This window comes from Streptopelia decaocto, assembly GCF_964273445.1.
Source record: "Streptopelia decaocto genome assembly, chromosome: 24".
Taxonomy (NCBI): Eukaryota; Metazoa; Chordata; class Aves; order Columbiformes; family Columbidae; genus Streptopelia; species Streptopelia decaocto.
Genome location: NC_138679.1, coordinates 3,837,243 through 3,856,847, shown reverse-complemented (window position 1 = coordinate 3,856,847; position 19,605 = coordinate 3,837,243). Strand labels below are relative to the sequence as shown.

The window sequence follows — 19,605 nt, the reverse complement described above, 5'->3', positions numbered from 1 at the left end:
ATCCTGTTTGTGGTCTTACTTGTTCCAGAGAGCAGCAGCAGGTCTTTACCCTTTGGAAAAGAGGACAAAAAGCCCTACAACTTATTTCTCCTGGTTTTGGGATTGGATGGTATTAATTACACCTCAGGGTAGGGATAGATTATGTCTCCTGTACCTCGCTGCAGCTTGATACACAAAATCTGGTTTCTACCCTCAGTAAAACCTTAAGATTGAAGTATAAAGGATCAAACTTGCATCAAATTTCTTCAGGGATATAACAAACTTGCTGGGGGTTTAACTATATTTGGATGGATTAGTTTCCTAAACTTCTGGTGGTAGTTTGAAGCTCAACCTCTCACCTGTAGGCAGCGTAATTATCTGTTGTCTGTCCCCAGTCTGTCTGCAAGTGCCATGAAGTGCCACAGCTGTCCCAGTAACACCAGTACCAGCCCCATCTGATTCCAAACCATTCTGAGCAGTGCGATTCAAATAACTTTGAACAAAACGGCGTCTTTAAATATTCCACTTAATCACGCTAGATGTAATTTTCTCTAAATATATTATCTCCAATAGGAGTTACAGTGCACACAGAAGCAAAAGGAAAAGCTGAGTTCTAAGCCCAGCCCTATATCCAGGCTCAGTCGATGGGTAATCCAGCCTAGTACTAGTGTCTAATCCCTCCTCTGAGGGAGGAAACTTGTGCTTCATCCCCGTCTTGGAAACATCTCAAGCAGTCACTGCCAGAACCTGGATTTTAGGGCCTTTCAGACCAGTCCCGTGTCTTACTGGGCCAGACTGGTCCAGCATGTGGCTGCTGGAGCTGTGGAGGTGGCAGCAGGGCTGGTGTGACCTGGCAGAACCGACACTCCCGCTCTGCAGAGCCAAAACAACATCATTCCTGAGGTCCCAGAGCTGGAAGCTCCAACAGTCTCTATGGGGGAAAATAAGGGAAAAGTGTGAAAACCAGCAGCCCTGAATCCACTGCCCTTTATTTCATGACAGTGTCTGGACGCTGCAGAGAAGTTCTGGTTTCAGGGGACTCGCTGGTGGCTCCTCTCGTGACGCCTGAACATCGGCCATGACCGCGGCGTCCCAGGAGAGCGTCAGCAGCGCCGAGGGCACCTGCAACAGCAAGGGCAGAGCTGTTCAGCCACAGCGCTGTTCTGCTTCGACTTCTTAACTCGCTGCGTGTGTTCACGCATAAAGAGCATCTGTATTATGGGGAAAGGCTGAGGGAGCTGGGGCTTTAGCTTGGAGAAGACTGAGGGGTGACTCATTCCTGGGGATCAATATGGAAAGGGGGAGTGTCAGGAGGATGGAGCCAGGCTCTTCTGGGTGACAACCAGTGATAGGACAAGGGGCAATGGGTACAAACTGGAACACAGGAGGTTCCACTTCAACATGAGAAGAAACTTGTTTGGGGTGAGGGTGGCAGAGCCTGGCCCAGGCTGCCCAGGGGGGTTGTGGAGTCTCCTTCTGTGCAGACATTCCAACCCGCCTGGACACCTTCCTGTGTCACCTCATCTGGGTGTTCCTGCTCCATGGGGGGATTGCACTGGATGAGCTTTCCAGGGCCCTTCAACCCCTGACATTCTGGGATTCACAGACCCAGAAAAACTTAAAGAGCTTCAAAGAAAGGGGCCAGAGCACAATTTGGGGCACTGAAATCAGAACACACCAAGGTGTCTCAAGTTATGAGCAGCTGGTGCCTCTGACAACCTGAAGACCCTTTGGAAGGATCTTTTATTTTCTACTCACCAGCCCACATTCATTGAAGGCCAAGTTGTCATCGGTGAGTTTGAGCCCCCCGGGTCCCAGCAGCTCAAAGGGCAGCCAGTCGTCTCTGAGCGCTCCTCTCACAAAGCTGTACAGCGCAGATACGGGTTCTCGTGCGTAAAAAGTCCCTGAGATGAGAAAACGAGGTGAGATATTGAAAGAGCCTCTGGCATTTACCAGATCTGACCTTTTTGTGGTAGATTTCGTGGGGCTCACGTACTGCTGCTAATTTTCTGAACTGCTTCAGTCACACAGAAAGAGCCTCATCCAACTGAGAAGCATCAAAGCAGAATCCCCAAAGAAAAAAGATATCACTGCAATTGTTGCAAACCCCCACCAGCCCATAACAAAGGGCTGGGAAAGCCTGAAATGATTTCCAGAGTTCCACCGCAAAATTTGAAGAGGATTTACACCATTGCGGAGCCTGGCACGGCACCGACCGCCTCACGCTGGTTCCTCTAACAACCTGCTCTAATGAGTCCGGCTTGTTCCAGTAGCCTGGGAAGAGCACGCTGTAATTAATTAATTAACAGTGCTTTGAGATATTTTCCCCTCTGCTCAAGCCTGGTTTAAAATCCCAGCCCTGTGGAGGGCTCGGAAATGGGAAGAGTTCTCAAAGAAACGTTACCCCGCTCTGTTTTGTGTGGTTTTATCCCACCAGCTGTGTCCAACGCACCTCGAGCCCGCTTATCATTCAAGCTCCTGCGCTCGCAAAGTTTTCCTCAGGAGCTTTTGGGGGCGCACAAAGAAAGGGTAACAAGTCTTTTTACCTTGGAGGATGTATCCGTCGGGAAAGCGGACTCGCAGCAGCGTGTAGTTGTATTTCCGCATTTCCCTTTGTTCTTCTTTCTCCCGCATGGCTCTTGTCCTCAGCATCGAAGCTTTCTCCACTGCTTCTGTCCTTTAGGGAAAAAGCCATTTTGAGCGCAAATTACAAATCCAAGACTCGTCCTGGGCCGTCAGGACCCTCCTGAGCGCACTCACCGGAGCCGCTGCTCCCGTTTGATCTCTTCTACTGTGAGGTTGTAGAAGTCATTGGGCAGCTCGAACCGGGCGGCTTCGGGGGACGGTTGAAACACACAGAGCTGGCGATCGAGCTGGGCTCTCACCGGCCCCGAGCTCAACAGCTGCTCTTTGTAGGCCTTGAGGTCTTCCAGCCTGCTCAGCATCTCTTCTTTCAGTACATAATACTCCTCTGTGGTCTCTACAAGAAAAAAGACGGGATTTGAGTCTCTCTGTTCTTTACAGGAAGAACGTACAAAATAGAAGGGTGAGGAACTCCAGAAAATGTGACATCTTAACGGAGAAATTGGAGGGTGAGCGGCTGTTTCTGTTACAGCCTTGGAGGAACACGGAAAGACATGGAGCTGCTCGACAGGGGCCAGAGGAGCCACAGGAATGACCCGAGGCTGGAACAGCTCTGCTGGGGGACAGGCTGAGACAGTTGGGGTGTTCAGCTGGAGAAGAGAAGCTCCAGGGAGACCTTAGTGTGGCCTTTCCGGACTTAAAAAGAGCCGATAAGAAAGATGGGGACAGACTTTTGAGCAGGGCCTGTTGTGATAGGACAAGGGGTGATGGTTTTAAACTAAAAGAGGGGAGATTCAGGCTGGATATAATTAAATTGTTGGACCTGAGGGTGGTGAGAGCCTGGCCCAGGTTGGCCAGAGAGGTGGTGGATGAACCATCCCTGGAGACACCCCAGGCCAGGCTGGACGGGGTCTGAGCAACCTGAGCTGGTGAAGATGTCCCTGCGCATGGCAGGGGGGGCACTGGGGGAGCTGGGAAGGTCCCTTCAACCCAAACCCTTCTGTGATTCCATGATAACAGCTTTTGTTAAGCCGGTGGAACATTCTCGCTGCCTCGCCAGCCTCCCTGGGACATCCCACCACCACTCAAACACCTGACTCCAGTTTAATACACTTGAATTTCTTGCCTTGTCCTGGAACAGGCAGCGTTTTTGTCTCAAAACCGACAGCCTGGAAAAATCTTTGTGTCCCCTCCAGGCAGCTTATCCTTTCCTGGAAGAAAAAGAAAGAATTTCAATGTTGTCTGCTCCAGGCAAAGACTTTCTCAGCGGAGAACCTGCAGGAGTCTCGACCTCACCTGAAACACTTTGTTCTGCAGTTTGATTTTCCGGTACTTCTCCTCCTCCGGATGGAAACAGATGTTATCCAAGTATCTGCAGAAAGAGGACATGTGGATCAAAGCAGGCACTTCACCACACACCACCCCAAGGTATAAAAAGAGACCTCACAGTATTTCTTGCAGATAAGAGCTGAAAAACTGAGGGAAATTCAAATAAATCAGCATTTTGTGCCCACATCAGACACAGGATGGTGGGGGCTGATGTCAACCCGCAGCTCTTGGACTAGCAGAATAACTCTTAAAATGAGATGCTGACCTTATTTCTTAATTAACAGTTAAGATGGTTCGAGTGTTTGCTTCCCAACAAGAAAATCCAGGGAAGGACAAGCTCCCGGGTGCCGCATCTCACGTACTTGGCCACGGTCTCCACGCCCACGCGGACTTTCTCCTGGTCCTTGTTGAAGGTGTGAATCTCCATGATGGAGGCAGCGACCGGGTCTGTGGAGAAATACTGGAGGAGAAGGAAAGAAGCTGGTCGGGGAGGAGCCGCTGCTGCTCCGCACAAAGGGCCGTGGGGGTTTGTCATGGTTTAACCCCGACCAGCAGCTCAGCACCGCGTTTGTTCCTCCCGCGGTGGGACAAAGAGGGAACCGCAAAGGTAAAAGTGCAGAAAAAAACCCCAAAAAGCCAAAATGTGAGTTGGGCTAAAGACAAATTAACAGGTAAAGGAAAACTGTATGTGCAAGCAAAGCAAAGGGATTTATTCAGTGCTTCCCGGTTCAGCTGTTTCCAGCGTGTAATTGACACTTTGCACCACAAATCCGAAACGTGGCACCATCTGAGCTGCGATGAAGAAAATTAACTCTGTCCCAGCCAAAACCAGTACAGGGACAGAGCTCCCAGTCCCAACATTTTCAGGGAGGGCGCTGGGACAGGTGACAATGGTGACAGGTGACAGGAGCAGAGCTGCTCTTTTGGGGAACAGTGGAGGGTGAAGATTTTACAAGGAGAAGGCAGCGGGGCGGGGACGTCCCTGCTCGAGGGGACGCGCACCACAAACCCCGTGAACGCGGTAGGACGGGACGCCGCGCAGGCGGCAGACGCGGCGCTTACCGACTCAATGGCTTCTCTGAGGTGCTTTTCCTTCTTGTCTTTCCTCACGACTGCACCGGTCAAGGGGCAGATGAAATAAACCCCCGAAACGGAGAGAGCAGCTGCCCCGTCCTCATCTGGGGAGGTGACAACCTACAGGAGACAGAACCAGGCGCCAAGCTGAGCGCAGGATGCGTTTTCTGCTTTCTTTTTTGTTTTGAAATGCCCTGACACATCTGCACAGGACAAGGACAGCGGGGCAGGAAGATGTAGGTCAAACAGCAGCATCTCTTGTACCTTTTCCTCCTCCGAGAGCCCTTTCTCGCTGGCAGCTGCCTCGGCCATCAGCTCCTTCCTCACTACGAGACACAAACCCGGGTTACGGTGTCACGCGGGGCGGAGGTTCCGCCGATTCCTGAGGATTTCAGACCTCACAAGGACACAAATGCCCACCCAGGTGCTCTGTCCCTGGCTCGAGAGCCCATGAGCGAGTGTCACCAATGTTTCTATGACACCCAGGCAGCTGCTCAAGCCCCAAAACATCCTGGAGAGCTGAGCTGTTCCGACCTAGAACTGGATCAGAGTTCCCATCATCCCAGCCAGTCGCAGAATCACACACAATCCCAGACTGTCAGGGGCTGGAAGGGCCCTGGAAAGCTCATCCAGTGCAATCCCCCCATGGAGCAGGAACACCCAGATGAGGTGACACAGGAAGGTGTCCAGGCGGGTTGGAATGTCTGTACAGAAGGAGACTCCACAACCCCCCTGGGCAGCCTGGGCCAGGCTCTGCCACCCTCACCCCCAACAAGTTTCTTCTCATACTTAAGTGGAACCTCCTGTGTTCCAGTTTGCACCCATTGCCCCTTGTCCTGTCACTGGTTGTCACCCAGAAGAGCCTGGCTCCATCCTCCTGACACTCCCCCTTTATATATCTGTAAACATTAATGAGTCCCCCCTCAGTCTCCTCTTGTCCAGCTCCAGAGCCCCAGCTCCCTCAGCCTTTCCTCCCACGGGAGATGCTCCACTCCCTCCAGCATCTTGGTGGCTGCGCTGGACTCTCTGCAGCAGTTCCCTGTCCTGCTGGAACTGAGGGGCCACAACTGGACACAAGATTCCAGGTGTGGTCTCCCCAGGGCAGAGCAGAGGGGCAGGAGAACCTCTCTGACCTACTGACCACCCCCTTCTAACCCACCCCAGGTCCCATTGGCTTCCTGGCCACAAGGGCCCAGTGCTGGCTCATGCTCACCCTGCTGTCCCCAGGACCCCCAGGTCCCTTTCCCCTGCGCTGCTCTCTAATAGGTCATTCCCCAACATACACTGAACCTGGGGCTGTTCCTGCCCACATTCAAGACTCTACACTTGCCCTTGTTCTATTTCATTCCATCTCCCCCGTCCCCACGCAGCCCGTGTCCCACCCTGGTTCCTGATGGCCTCCTGGGACGCTGCCACCTTGCCCTTGGGTTTCAGCTCCATCCGCGCCAGCGCCGCGGCCGCCGCCATCTGCGCCTCGTCCGTCGGGCCCTGCCGGGGCTTCGGCGCCGCTTCGGCTCTCGGCTTCTCCTTGGGGACCCTGCGCGGAGGGAGCGGGGGACACGGCGGCGTCACCCACTCGTGACAGGGACACGGGGACACCGGTTGCCGACACGGAACGGTAATTACCGGCCGGGGAAGCGGCTGCCCCGGTGCGGCGGCATCGCTGCCCGGTGAGTGTCGCCCCCGCGGGTCTGGGAGCGCCGGGCGCTGCTCAACAGCCGGTGCTGCCGGTCCCGGGCTCCCCCCCGCCCCGCAAAGCACCGGGGGCCCGCGACACCCGCCCGGCCGTGGTTACGGGCAGCCGGGCAGAGCCGGGCCGGCTCCCCCCGGTACCGGCAGCGCCTGGAGCGGCCTCACCCCCCGCCCTGGACCCGCCGGTTACCGGAGGTCCCTCCCCTACCCCGTACCGGGACGGATCCGAGAGCTTCTGCCCGGGCCCCGCGGTCTTGAACTTCAGGTCGGCCTTGATATCCTGGAAAAACTTGCGCATGGCGGCGGCACCGGGACAGCGACAGCGGCCGCCGCGCCCCCCGAGCTTCCGGCCCGCCCACGGCCCCGCCGCCGGAAGGGGCGTGTTCATCACAGTGCCGCTAGTGCCGCTCTAGGCTCCCGCCACTCTATGACCTCCGCGGTCCTCCAGGGCCCGAGGTGAATGGCGGGGGCGGGCGAGACCGGGACCCCACGGCCCACAGCGGCACCCGCACCCCCCTCAACGTCCCCACGGCCCCCAGGCCTTGCTCTGCAGCCACCCCAGGAGGAATCAGCAGCCCCAGCCTGAGCAAACCGGGCCCAAACGCTGGGAGCAAGCGCTTGCTCGCAGGGTGGCATCAAGAAAAACACACAAGAAGGCTGAGGGAGCTGGGGCTCTGGAGCTTGGAGAAGAGACTGAGGGGGGACTCATTCCTGGGGATCAAGATGGAAAGGGGGAGTGTCAGGAGGATGGAGCCAGGCTCTTCTGGGTGACAACCAGTGACAGGACAAGGGGCAATGGGTGCAAACTGGAACACAGGAGGTTCCACTGAAATTTGAGAAGAAACTTGTTTGGGGTGAGGGTGGCAGAGCCTGGCCCAGGCTGCCCAGGGGGGTTGTGGAGTCTCCTTCTGTGCAGACATTCCAACCCGCCTGGACACCTTCCTGTGTCACCTCATCTGGGTGTTCCTGCTCCATGGGGGGATTGCACTGGATGAGCTTTCCAGGTCCCTTCCAACCCCTGACGCTCTGTGGTTCTGTGAAACCAAATAAACCAAGAAACCAAACCGGCTGCTCCCGCCACCCCTCACTCCACTAATTCCCCCTCACTGTCCCTGTCACACTGTGGGTGACACACCAGGCACTGCCCATGGTTCATCAAATCATTTAGGGTGGACAAGAACTTTAAGATCACCGAGATGGTCCCGCTCAGCTCTGCCCAGCCCACAGGCGCCCTGTAAATCGTTTCTCCCCTGAGCGTGGTTTGTGTTTCATACTTGCTGGCGCCTGTCACCCCGTCAAGTGGGGATTTGGCGCGGGCAGCAAACCCTTTGTGTTTCCGTGGCCTTGCAGAGACACCAGCCTGGGTTAAAACCAGGTTTAAGAACTAGACAAGCTTCCAGCCTGGCTCCTTGCACTGTTTAGCTCCAGCTTAGCTGCCTTGAGCTCAAGTTTTAAAAGCAAAGGCAGGTAGAGCTGGGCTAACCCTGTCCCCCAGTGCTGGTGGCCCTGTCCTCGTCCCAGGGACAATTCCTGCCACCCCAACCACACAGGCCCCTCAGTCCTGGGGCACAGGGAGTCCTCGGCTGCCCTGTCCCATTCCCTATAGCCCTGTCCTCCTCCCTATGGCCTGTCCCACATCCTATGGCCCTGTCCCTCACCCTATCGCACTGTCCCCCTCCCTACAGCCCTTATCCTCACCCTATGGCCTTGTCCCCCACCCTATAACCCTGTCCCCTTCCTATAGCCATGACCCCCACCCTATAGCCCTGACCCTCACCCTATGGCCCTGTCCCCCTCCCTACGTCCCTGTCCTCCCCCCAGCCTCCTCCTCCAGCCCCGTCCCACGCAGCTCCCCCGCCCCTCTGGCCACGCCCCCCCAGCGCCCCCCGCTTCGGCGCCACTGGCGGCGCGGCCCAATCCCGTTATCTCGGCGTGCCCTCGCCTCACTTCCATTGGACGAGACAGCGGAGCGACGCGGCGCCGAGCCAACGGGATCTGGCGCCGCGGGCGGGGGCGGGACATCCTGCAGGCCGGGCCGTTCCCGCCCCGCTGCCCGGTGCTGCCCGCGGCCTGGGCCTCCGCCGCCGCCCCGCCCGCGGCCGCCATGCCGCACAGCTTCAAACCCGGAGACCTCGTCTTCGCCAAGATGAAGGGCTACCCGCACTGGCCGGCCCGGGTGAGACCGCGGGACCGCGCCGGCTTGGGAACGCACCTGGGAGGGGGGTGGACGCACCGGGCCGGGGGGGGCCCGGCCGGACCGGAGATGCCGTACCGGGATGGGGGGCGGTACCGGGATGGGGGCCGGTACCGGGATGGGGACACGCACCGCCTCCTGTCCCGGGGTGGGGAGCCCGTAGCGGGATGGAGGTGCCATAACGGTACCTGCACCGGGATGGGGTGTCCGGTACCGGGATGGGGTGTCTGTCCGGTACCGGGATGGGGTGTCCGGTACCGGGATGGGGCCCCGGTACCCCCACCTGCCCCGGGATGGGGCCGGTGTTGGCATGAGGGACTTGTACCAGCACCCCTGCTGGGATGGAGATCTCATAACGGCACCGTTCTGGCCCTGGCATGGAGCATCCCACACCGGGAGGGGGGTCCCTACCGGGATGGGACCCTGTACCGGCTCGGGGTGTCCCAAACCGGGCAGGGACCCAGCCCGGTGCGTGTCCTGAGGTGGGGGATCTGCAGCAGCCCTGTACTGGTGTGGAGAGTCCCATCCCAGCACCCACACCAGACCGGGACAGCCCGTGCTCTGGTACCAGCACCGGTACCGGGATGGGACCCGGTGCCGGGATGGGGTGTCCTGTACCGGGATGGGAGGGCCCATTCCAGCACCCAGACTGGGATGGGGACCCAGTACCGGAATCCCGTGGTGGAACGGGGAACCCCATGTCTGCACCTGTACTGGGGTGAGGGCTCGGTGCTGGCACAGGGATCCTGTACGGGCACTGTGCTGGGGTGGGGGTCCCAGACTGGAATTCGAGGTCCCGTTCTGGGATGAGGTCCTGCACGGGGATGGGGCACCCCACACCAGCACCCAAACTGGAATTGGGGTGTGATCCCGGGAAGGGGGTGCCGTGGTGGCACCTGTATCAGGATGGACAAACCCAGACTGGGATGGGGGGCCCAGACGTGAATTTGGGGTCCCATGCTGGCACCTGCACTGGGAGGAGATCCAGCACAAGACTGGGACTCCCATGCTGGCATCTGCACCAAGAGAGAGATGGGGTGTCCCCCACACCCCCTGCCCTTCACCCTCCCTCCTCATCCTCATCCCCCCAGCACAACAGGACCCTGCCCCTGCAGACATCCCCCATTCCCCTTCCCAGCATGGATGTCACCCAGCACTGGGTGGGGACACTGGGGACAGCGCCTGGGTGTGACACGCGTGGGGGCTGTGCTGAGCGCTCGTGGGGTGCTGGTGCCGTTTGGGGGCGCGGATGGAGCGCGTGTGGCAGGGGACACGGGGTCCTGCCGGCTGGGTGACAGCGTTGTGCTGCGGTGACACCCGAGGCGTGGGGGCTGGTGTCGGACAAGCTCCCGAGGGAAGTGTGAGGCGGCTCGGGGGCTCGGACGGGGGCTCCGCGGTGGTCGCCATCAGTGGGTTTGTTGGCTGAAGGTGTGTGATAGTGAGAGACTGGCAGGTGGAGACTGTGCGGGATCGCGGCCAGTGGGTACCGGGGAGGCTCCGGGTGCCGGAGATGCTGTCGCTTGGCCACACCATGCCGGGAGATCTGGGACGCTGTCCCCGCGCTGCCACGGCCCGCATGGCGCCGACAGGACTCGCTCCTTCCAGGAGAGCCCTTGCGCTGCCGGCGTCTGCAGCCCCTCCTGCTTTTAGCTCGCTTGCTCTTTTGGGGAACGCTTCTCCCCGCAACCCGAAGACCTCCCCAGCACATGGGGCACCCCCTGCGCACCCCGAGGCTCCCGCCCGACCACGTGGAGCAGCCGGACGGGCGCAGGGAAGAAGACGGGGTGACCCCCCGACGCGTCCCGCTGGCAGCAGGGGCTGCTCCTGCGGCCGGTCTCCAACCTGGAAGGACCCTCAGGAGCAATCGCCCCCCAACCCCGGGCTGGAGGGGCTTCCCTCGGGCGTCCCCCCCGCCGAGGCGGCCGGTGCGATGGATCTCTGGGGAGTAGCACAAGGCCCGCGCTTCCCCGGGCGGTGAGAGAGACGACCTCGCGCCGAGCTCTGGCCACGGAGCCCCCGTGCCGGATTCCTTCTGTTACTCTTCTAGAGATCCAGACGCCGCAGCGGGACTCTCGTGCGTAGCGACGTCCCCGGCCGGGTGCTTTCTTGCCGTGCTTGCCTCCAAGCAGGTGCAGGTTGCCGACGCTGCTAGCCGGGGGCTTGACGTGCCTTGCGGAGGACGTGCTCCAGCCGCTCTCTCTGACCACCTCCTGCTTTGGGTTTCCTTTCAGATCGATGACATCGCGGACGGCGCCGTGAAACCCCCACCGAACAAGTACCCCATCTTCTTCTTCGGCACCCACGAGACGTAAGCGCTGCCTCGCTCTCCTCTCGGGGCTTTGTCCCGCTGCCTCCGCTCCGGCCTCACCTCTGCTTTGTTTCTTCTCCAGCGCCTTCTTGGGCCCTAAAGATCTCTTCCCTTATGAAAAATATAAAGACAAATATGGGAAACCAAACAAGAGAAAAGGCTTCAACGAGGGATTGTGGGAAATCCAGAACAACCCTCACGCCAGTTACAGTGCCCCAGGGGTGAGTGCGGGCCCGCGCGGGGCTGCCAGGCCGTGGCTGCCTCCCGCTCTGCTTTCCTCCCGATCGCTCTCTTTTTTCCTGCTTCCCGTTGCTCTGGTGTCTACGCGCTTCCAGCTCGGCTCTCTCGGGGTTGAAGTAGCTTCCCTGCCTTGTCCTCTCCCTTCCTGAGGGGGTCAGCCCTCCTCATCCTCCTCCTCCTCCTCTGGAGGAAGATGCTTTTGCCCCATTTTCGAGGTGGAATCGGGGATGTGCTTTGTGCCGCTTGCCCAAAACCACAGAGGGTTTTGTTATCAGAGTGGGAACTTGAGGTTTGCTCATTCCCAGCTCCCAGACCTGTGCCCGGACAGTTGGGCAGGCCCGTTCTTCATCCGTTTCCAAGGTCCTGACCTGAAAGCTGCTCCTTGAGCAGGCTGGGAGACGGCTCTTTGCTGTCAAAATGGCTTGTGTGGGTATTTTGTAACCATCGTTGCATGATACGATTGGTTGTAGAGCCATCTTCAAAGAGGACACCCAGGGCAGCTCTGTAGGCAGTTGGTCTGAAGAGGCAGAGGAAGGTTTTTAAGATGAGTTTCCAATACAAGGTGTTTTAGAAGGGGGGCAGGCGTGGGGAATGAGCCCCCGCTGCCAGCGCAGGGGAGAGGATGCGGTTTGAGTGGCTGTGGGAGATGGTTGGACCCAAAACCACAGGTGCAGGGTTAGGAGAGATGGTGGAGATGCTTGAAAACCTGGAGAGCTTGAGCTTGTTGGGTGGGAGGTTGGTGCTGCTGAGGGAGCAGCACCTGTGTCGCCCAGGGCCTCCCAGAAAACCTGTTGGTGAAGGATCTGCTGCGATCAAGGGACCGAGGTGACACCAGCGGCTCCGCCAAGGCTGCGGGTTCACAAACACCAACTGCATCTTGTGGCCAAAAGAAGAACAGCCTGAAGTTGAGATCTTTTTTGGTTTCGAGACCTCAATGAAGTGAGTTGCCAGGAACAGTCAAGGACAAGGAGAGACTTGGAAGATTCCCAGCTCCAGAAGACCCCTTGGGTGCGACGTCCTTGCATGAGGAACCTCATGGAAAGCCAGGAGACCTTCCCTACATGGGAACGAGGGAGCAGGACACTGGAGATCCCAACTGGGAAGAGCTGTGGCTGCCGTGCTGGGCTCCTTGTGTGGACATTTTCCTGAACCGCGTCGAGGGCCGGTGACCAGCTGAGCAGAGAACGGCTGCTCCTTGGCACCGAGGGGGCTGAATTGAGCCACCCAACGTGTCTGGCGCCGTTGGGCTGTCGGGTCTCGGCTGCTCCGGGGTCTGTGGCAGAGTGCGGGGATTTGGGGACGGGGGAAGCTGAGCTGTGGGATCCAGAGGGAGAAGGCGTTGCTGGTGGTCTCAGGGTGAGGGGCAGAGGAGTTAGAAGGGGGTCGTTGATTGAATGTCCTCGCTGAAGGGCTGGTGACGTTGTCTTCCTGCCCCAGAGCAATGCTGAGGGGTTCTGTGCCATGGGGGGGCTATCCCACGCTCCTGCACCCACATCTCTGCCATCCATCGCTCCTCACCCCACTGTGCCCCTTCTCCTCTCCCCCCAGTGCACCACAGCCCCCTCGGGGCGATACAGTAACACGACTCTTGTCTCCACTGTCTTTAGCCCACAAGCTCCTCGGACAGCGACGTTCCCGAGAACGACCCGATGGCGGGAAGCGATGCGGGTGACGATGAGGAAGATGCTGCCATGGCTGCAGTCGCCACGGAGAAAATGGAAAGCGATGAGGACTCGGATCAAGGCAGTGACCACAGCGGGATGAAGCGGAAATCGCTGGCTATGAAAGTGAGTGTGGGGGCTGAGGTGGGGACGGGAGGGTGTCCTGGGCAGGGGTCACTGTTGGAAAGGGGGTGGAGGAGCCACAGAAATGATCTGATTCTGGAACAGCTCTGCTGTGGGACAGGCTGAGAGAGTTGGGGTGTTCAGCTGGAGAAGAGAAGCGCGGGGGAGACCTTATTGTGGCCTTTCCGGACTTAAAAGGGGCTGATAAGAAAGATGGGGACAGACTTTCGAGCAGGGCCTGTTGCGATAGGTTCTCTGACATTGTCACTTCTTGGATATCAGATGCCAGTGACAAAACGGCCTCGGAAATCCTCCAGTGACCTGGATCAGGGCAGCCCCTCCCCGTCAGAAGAGGAGAACTCGGAAACGTCTTCCGAGTCAGAAAAAAACAGCGACCAGGTGAGAGGGTTTGGGGAAAGGCTTGTGCGGAGGGTGGCGGCATCGCCGTCTGCGCGGGCAACAGCTTGAGGGAACCTGACCCGTTCTGAAACCCTCGTGAGACTCTTCCCTCATCTTCCTACCTGTGTTTTCCTTCAGGACTTCACTCCTGAGAAGAAGCCGGTGGCCAGAGCTCCGCGGAGGATGCCGGCAGTGGGGAGGAAGAAGAAGGTAAGAGTCTGGGGTCTGTGGAGCGGGCTGGGGGACATCAGGGCTCTGCTGCGGGCTGGGTGTAGATTCAAAGCACCAGGATGGACCTCGCTGGTGCCTCTGACTTGGTTGTGCCTTGTGCTGCTGTGGTTTTGGGGCACATTGCTGTGTTTTGGGGCGCATTGCTGTGGTTTTGAGCATGCTGCTGAGCCACTGCCACCCTCCCGGTCCAACCCCGCTCACTCTCTACCTGCAGAAAGTGGAATCCGGCTCAGACTCAGACTCCAAAGTGGACTCAGATTTGGAAATGAGAAACGCGACTGTGGACATGACCAAGTCGGATTCCAACTCCGACTCGGACTCGGACGTGTCTGTGAAGAAGCCTCCGCGGGGCAGGAAGCCAGGTGAGGCCCAGGAAGCTTCTTCCACCACCGCTGTCCTCCTCGCAGGCTGGAGAGAACGTGAGGCTGGGGGCTCCTGGGGTCCCCTTTTGTCATGGCCACCTTCCAACAGCCTTTTGCCCCCCTGATTTGGGGCTGTTTTAACAGAGGGACACCCAGGGCTCCTGCTGAACATCTCCCCGTTGTCTTGCAGCTGAGAAACCCCCTCCCAAGCCCCGGGGCAGGAAACCGAAGCCCGAGCGTGTCCCCACCAGCTCCAGCAGTGACAGGTGAGATCAGCTGGGACGTTGTCACCCGTGGAGCTGGGCTGGGGCGATGTCACCCACCTCCCCTCCGCATGAGGGGTCCAAGCGTGCTCTGTCCTTGGCAGCGACAGCGATAGTGACGTGGATCGCATCAGCGAGTGGAAGAGGCGAGACGAAGAACGACGGCGAGAGCTGGAGGAGAAGAGGAAGAGGGAGCAGGAGGAAGAGATCCGTCGGCTGCGGGAGCAGGAGAAGGAGGAGAAGGAGAAGAGGAAGGAGAAGGCAGAGAAGGGCGAGGAGGTGCGCTCGGATTCAGACAGCAGCGCGGAGGATGAAGTGGCCAAAAAGGGCCGGAAAGGCCGGGCCAAGGCCGCGTCCTCCTCAGACTCTGAACTGGAGCTGGAGAAAGAGGTGAGTGCAGCACCAAGGGGAGCTGGGGACGGACAGGTAGCCTGTCACCTCCCTGCTGTCGCAGGGACCTCCAGGAGCCACAGGGACCTGCTGTCTCGGTCTGGGGTGGCCCACGAGCGCTGGGGAGGTTTGTGTCCGTAGGCACATCCATGCCAGGGCTCTCCCTGGTCCAGAACGCCCCATCCAGCTGTGGGTCTTGCATCCCAATGGTTCCGTCCCTTGCTCCACGGTCACTGGATTTGTTCCCTCTGCTTCCTGGAGCCGGAGGGAGCAGCAGCCAGACTCAAATCTTGGGGGCAGTTTTGGTCCCCTCGTGCCAAGAAAACCCTTGAGGTGCTGGAGCGAGTTGAGAGAAGGGAATGGAGCTGGTGAGGGGCTGGAGCACAAGTGTGATGGGAGCGGCTGAGGGACCTGGGGGTTCAGCTGGAGAACAGGAGCTGAGGGGAGACCTTCTGATCTCTGACCTGCCTGAAAGGAGCTTGGAGCCAGGGGGGCTGGGCTCTGCTCCCCAGGAACAAGCGCCAGGAGCAGAGGAAACGGCCTCAAGTTGCGCCAGGGGAGGTTGAGGTTGGATCTGGGAACAATTTCTTCCCCAAAGGGCTGTGGGGCATTGGAACAGGCTGCCCAGGGCAGTGCTGGAGTCACCATCCCTGGAGGGCTGGACAGACGGACATGAGGTTCTCAGGACATGGGGTGGGTTATGGTTGGACTCTGATCTTGAGGGTGCTTTCCAACCAAAATGATTCTATGATGCCTTTTTTATCCTGTGCAGGGATGCCCCTGCACCCAAAGGCACCCGCAGGGGTGGTGTGATGGGTGCCGGCTGCTCGCGTTGCCGGAATGTGGCACCGTCACCCTCCCGCAGCGGGGAGGGCTCTGCCGCTCTCGCCTGCATTGTTCTCTCCTCCAAGGTAAAGAAGCCTGCGAAGAAGCAGCCCTCGGAGTTGTCAAGGAAACCAAATCAGAAGGAGAAGAGGGGCCGAGCAGAGGAGAAACCACGCAACAAGTCAGCATCTCCCCTCCCCACACCGGTGCTTCCCTTCCTCTGAGGACAGGGCCATTCCAGCTGCCACCCTGGGGTGGGGATGGGGCTCCCGTGGGGCTCCCCTGGGCCAGCAGCACCTGGAGGGGGCTGGGCGGTTCCCCCCGTCCTGGAGGGGCTGGAGAAGGTTTTGAGGGACACCCTGGAGTTTTCCATCGCGGGGGCAGGTCCTTGGGGTGTTGCATTGGGGCTGTGCCTCTCTGCAGTCCCGGGGAGTGTGGGTGGAGCGCCATGGGGCTCTGCTGCCCGAATTGTGCGGGGGGGACGTGCCGACGGGGGCTGTCACCCTTCTCGTTACCCTCACCTGAACCATAACCGTTTTACCTCTTTCCTTTTCCTCCCGCAGACCTGTGAAAGTGGAACGAGGCCGGAAGAAATCTGAGCCCATCCCTGAAAGGAGGATGGAGAAGAAAAAGGGTGAGAAAGCTGTTGTTTGCTGTCACAGAGGGAGAGAAGGGGACCAGGGTTGGTTCCCCCCTCCCAGGGAAGGGATTTTTCCCGCTAGGATCAGTGTGGTTGTACTGGGGCCCTTCCCAGCGCTGCTGTGGTCCCAGTATCGTGTTGGGTAATATTGACAGGGTGTGCAGAGACAGTGAGCTTGCTGCATCCCTCCCCATCTTGGCACATCTCTGGAGAGGTCCCTGGGGCTCTGCTTGACCTTGGAGGTGCAGGAGGAAACCAAACCCTTGCTGGGGGAGAGGTCCAGGGCTCCGGGCAGTGCTGCCCTGGTGACCTGATGTGTCAGCCTGTCTTTCTTGTTGCTCCAGAACCCACAGTGGAAGAGAAACTTCAGAAACTTCACAGCGAGATCAAGTTTGCGCTGAAAGTGGATAATCCGGTGAGTTCTGAGAGCCTTGGCCTGGCCTGGGAGGTCCCTTTGTCCTCGGCCACCGTGTGAGCCGTGCCTGGCTGTGATACATGGGGGTGCTGGGCCTGACTGAATCTCCTCTTCCTCATCTACACATGAGGAATTGTTGCCCTGAGGGTGGTGAGAGCCTGGCCCAGGTTGGCCAGAGAGGTGGTGGATGAACCATCCCTGGAGACATCCCAGGCCAGGCTGGACGGGGCTCTGAGCACCCTGAGCTGGTGAAGATGTCCCTGCTCATGGCAGGGGGGGCACTGGGGGAGCTGGGAAGGTCCCTTCAACCCAAATCATTCTGAATCTACGATTCCCTTTCGGGGTGCTGGGTGGCATTAGGGGACTGTGCTCCACACCGCGCTGCCCTGGGTGCCCACGGGGAGACTTCCAGGCAGCTGCTGATCTCGTCGTCACCCTTGCAGGACATCAAGCGGTGTCTGAACGCGCTGGAGGAGCTGGGCACACTCCAGGTCACCTCTCACATCCTCCAGAAGCACACTGACGTGGTGGCGACGCTGAAGAAGGTAGGGCAGAGGGCTGAGTCCCCGCTGCAGAGAGCGAGGCGCCTGCGCGGGCCCCCCGGCTGCCACACCGTCCCTCCTTCCTTTTCTGGTGCAGATCCGTCGCTATAAAGCAAACAAGGACGTGATGGAGAAAGCTGCTGAGGTCTACACCCGGTTGAAGTCGCGTGTCCTGGGACCAAAGCTGGAAGCGATCCAGAAAGCCAACAAAGCTGGAACGGAGAAGGACAAGGGGGAGGCGGAGAAGGGCCAGGAGAAGCTGGCGGGTGGGGAGACGCGGAACGAGAAGGGGGAAGAGGAGACAAACGCGGGTAACGTTCCCTGTGTGTCCCAGCGCTGCTCCCTGGGGACACAAACGGGGACACAGCACTTCCCCCTGGGGTTACAAACAAGGGTGGCTCTTGGCCTTGGTGGCAGCAGGGTTAGTCAGCCCCACGTGTCACCTCCCGTCCTGTTTCACGGTGCCAGGAGGGGGAAAGGCCGGGACGGGGAGTGCTGGCGGCACTGGGAGCAGAGGGCGAACCCCACCCCGACTTTGGGAGCCTCGGGGCTGGTTTTTGGGCCAGCGGCTCCTCTGCCAGCCCCAGCGCTGCCCCGGGAGCTGCAGGAATGTGGAGCCGCCCTGGGCCGCCGGCTCCGGCTCTTGGCAGGCGCTGGGGAGCGGGATCTTCCACCCTGCCCGGGGACATCCTGGCGATGCTGCAGGAGCCTTCCCCGAGGAGCTGATGGGGAAAATCCGCTCTGGGTGCAGGGGTTGGAGTCTTTGGGGCCCTTTTCATAGCAATCGGGGTCAGGCCAGGCCTGGGGTCCTCTTGCTCTAGTCTGGGTGTCCCCTGCCTGGATGGGGACAACCCATGGCCATGTGTTGCACAGCCCCTCGGGGTCGACATGGACTATGTACCCCATGGGGGTGGAGTGCCTGAGCCTCTCTCTTCCCTTTTAGACTTATCAGGACCTGTGAATGGTGAATCCCTGTCCCAAAAAGCGGAGGGCACGGAGGAGAAGGACAAAAGCCAAGGGCTGGGAGCTGGAGAACCGGAGGCGTCGGCTGAGGAGACGCACAACAAGTGAGCGCGGGGAGCGGGAGTTGCCCAGGATCTGATTCATGTCCCCGCTGGGCTCTCTTATGGATGATTTTGGGGAATTTTGGGGGGTGTTTGGGCTTTTCCCAGCTCGGGAAGGAGGACACTGAGCTCTGTTTCCCCTGCAGCGTGCAGGACTATCCCAAGGCCGAGCGAGCTGGTCGCGGGGAGGCAGAGGCTGCGGATGACACCGAGGAGAGCTGAGGAGGAGGAGGAGGAGGAGGAAGAGGGGCTGCAACGGCAGAGCAGCCTCTGCTTGAGTTACTTCACTAAGTCACACAGTAGCTGATGTCCTAGATCTTGTCCTGTGCCCCCCGTCCCGCCAAAGCACCGGCCACGGGGGGGCTGTGCTGGTTGTCTGTGTTTGTCCCCTCTTTTTGTTTTGTTTGAATTTTGGTTTCTTTATTTTGGTTGTTTTGTTTTTTCCCCTCCCACAAAATTTCTTGTGATTTCAACCGCCATGAAATGAATATAAAGGGTTTTTTAATGAAAAAACAAAACACAAGGAGCCCTAGTGTCTTGTTTCTTGAGGCATCGCTGACTGTGACAAGGGGAGGGCAGGAGTGTCCCCCCCCAACCTGGGATTGGAAAATGTCCCCATAAGCCAGGACCAGGCACCACTGGGTGTCCCTGTCCCTGGTGAGGGGAGCGGGACAGCCCAACCTGGCTCTGCCTTGGACACGGGGGCTTCTCCAAGTCCCCTTCCCCACCATCATCATCCTCACTCTGGCCAGAGGCCGCTGCTGGAGCCAGGTCCCTCTGCCCCAAGGGAGGCAGCTTTTGGGTTAAAACCGGAATAAAACCGGTGTGTTCTCTCCTATCTCAGCCAGGGAGGGACTGAACCGTGGCAGCATCCTGCCTTGTGCTGGGCAGCATCTTGGGCCGTCTGTCTGTCCGCTCTTTTGCGAAAGATCTGAAGCTTTTGTACATGTAAAAATAAAGATGTTCCCAGCTCAACCAGCTGCCGCGTCCTCGTTTGTGCCAGCGCAGTGGGAGGGACCCCCCCACCCCCCTTTGAGGCTGCTCTTGCTGTAACTCTGCCCTTGGGGAGAAGCTGATTTCATGCTCCGTAAACAAAACCCAAACAAAACCTACAAAAAAAATATATAAATAAATATAAAAAGCCCCATGTGCCTTTTACCCAATTGCCGGGAAGCGGGAGGAGAAATGGCGAAGATGGGGGGGATATGGGGGGCTGGTGCAGGGCTGGGGACATGTAAGAGAGGAGGGGACAACACGGACCCCATGCTGGGGAAATGGGGACACTGGGACA

General features: G+C 58.9%; 2 protein-coding genes across 2 annotated transcripts; one reads left to right on the top strand and one right to left on the bottom strand.

Moving 5' to 3' along the window:
* Positions 1 to 137: 137 nt before the first annotated feature.
* UBXN6 (UBX domain protein 6) lies at positions 138 to 7,020 on the bottom strand. Its single transcript, XM_082071782.1, has 11 exons — positions 6,873 to 7,020; positions 6,348 to 6,502; positions 5,230 to 5,291; positions 4,954 to 5,085; positions 4,254 to 4,351; positions 3,859 to 3,934; positions 3,689 to 3,773; positions 2,740 to 2,959; positions 2,526 to 2,656; positions 1,738 to 1,883; positions 138 to 1,101 (listed from the first exon to the last, which is right to left on the bottom strand). The coding sequence occupies exons 1-11, from the start codon at positions 6,953 to 6,955 to the stop codon at positions 973 to 975; spliced, it is 1,317 nt and encodes a 438-aa protein (XP_081927908.1). The 5' UTR covers positions 6,956 to 7,020; the 3' UTR covers positions 138 to 972.
* A 1,654-nt stretch (positions 7,021 to 8,674) lies between these two features.
* HDGFL2 (HDGF like 2) lies at positions 8,675 to 19,423 on the top strand. The gene is made up of 16 exons (XM_082071949.1): positions 8,675 to 8,833; positions 11,083 to 11,159; positions 11,242 to 11,380; positions 13,007 to 13,186; positions 13,466 to 13,582; positions 13,721 to 13,792; positions 14,028 to 14,175; positions 14,366 to 14,441; positions 14,543 to 14,828; positions 15,740 to 15,834; positions 16,217 to 16,287; positions 16,638 to 16,708; positions 17,152 to 17,253; positions 17,348 to 17,561; positions 18,194 to 18,317; positions 18,461 to 19,423. The coding sequence occupies exons 1-16, from the start codon at positions 8,762 to 8,764 to the stop codon at positions 18,534 to 18,536; spliced, it is 1,920 nt and encodes a 639-aa protein (XP_081928075.1). The 5' UTR covers positions 8,675 to 8,761; the 3' UTR covers positions 18,537 to 19,423.
* The last annotated feature ends 182 nt before the right edge of the window (positions 19,424 to 19,605 follow it).

Excerpts from the sequence above, each read along its gene's own strand:
- UBXN6 (XM_082071782.1), bottom strand. The coding sequence starts at position 6,955 with ATGCGCAAGTTTTTCCAGGATATCAAGGCCGACCTGAAGTTCAAGACC. Across the intron at positions 5,086-5,229 it reads GGCTCTCGGAGGAGGAAAAG|GTTGTCACCTCCCCAGATGA; the intron begins GTACAAGAGATG and ends TGTCTCCTGTAG. Across the intron at positions 3,935-4,253 it reads GGCGTGGAGACCGTGGCCAA|ATACTTGGATAACATCTGTT; the intron begins GTACGTGAGATG and ends CTCTTTCTGCAG.
- HDGFL2 (XM_082071949.1), top strand. The coding sequence starts at position 8,762 with ATGCCGCACAGCTTCAAACCCGGAGACCTCGTCTTCGCCAAGATGAAG. Across the intron at positions 11,381-13,006 it reads CCAGTTACAGTGCCCCAGGG|CCCACAAGCTCCTCGGACAG; the intron begins GTGAGTGCGGGC and ends CACTGTCTTTAG. Across the intron at positions 14,176-14,365 it reads TCCGCGGGGCAGGAAGCCAG|CTGAGAAACCCCCTCCCAAG; the intron begins GTGAGGCCCAGG and ends GTTGTCTTGCAG.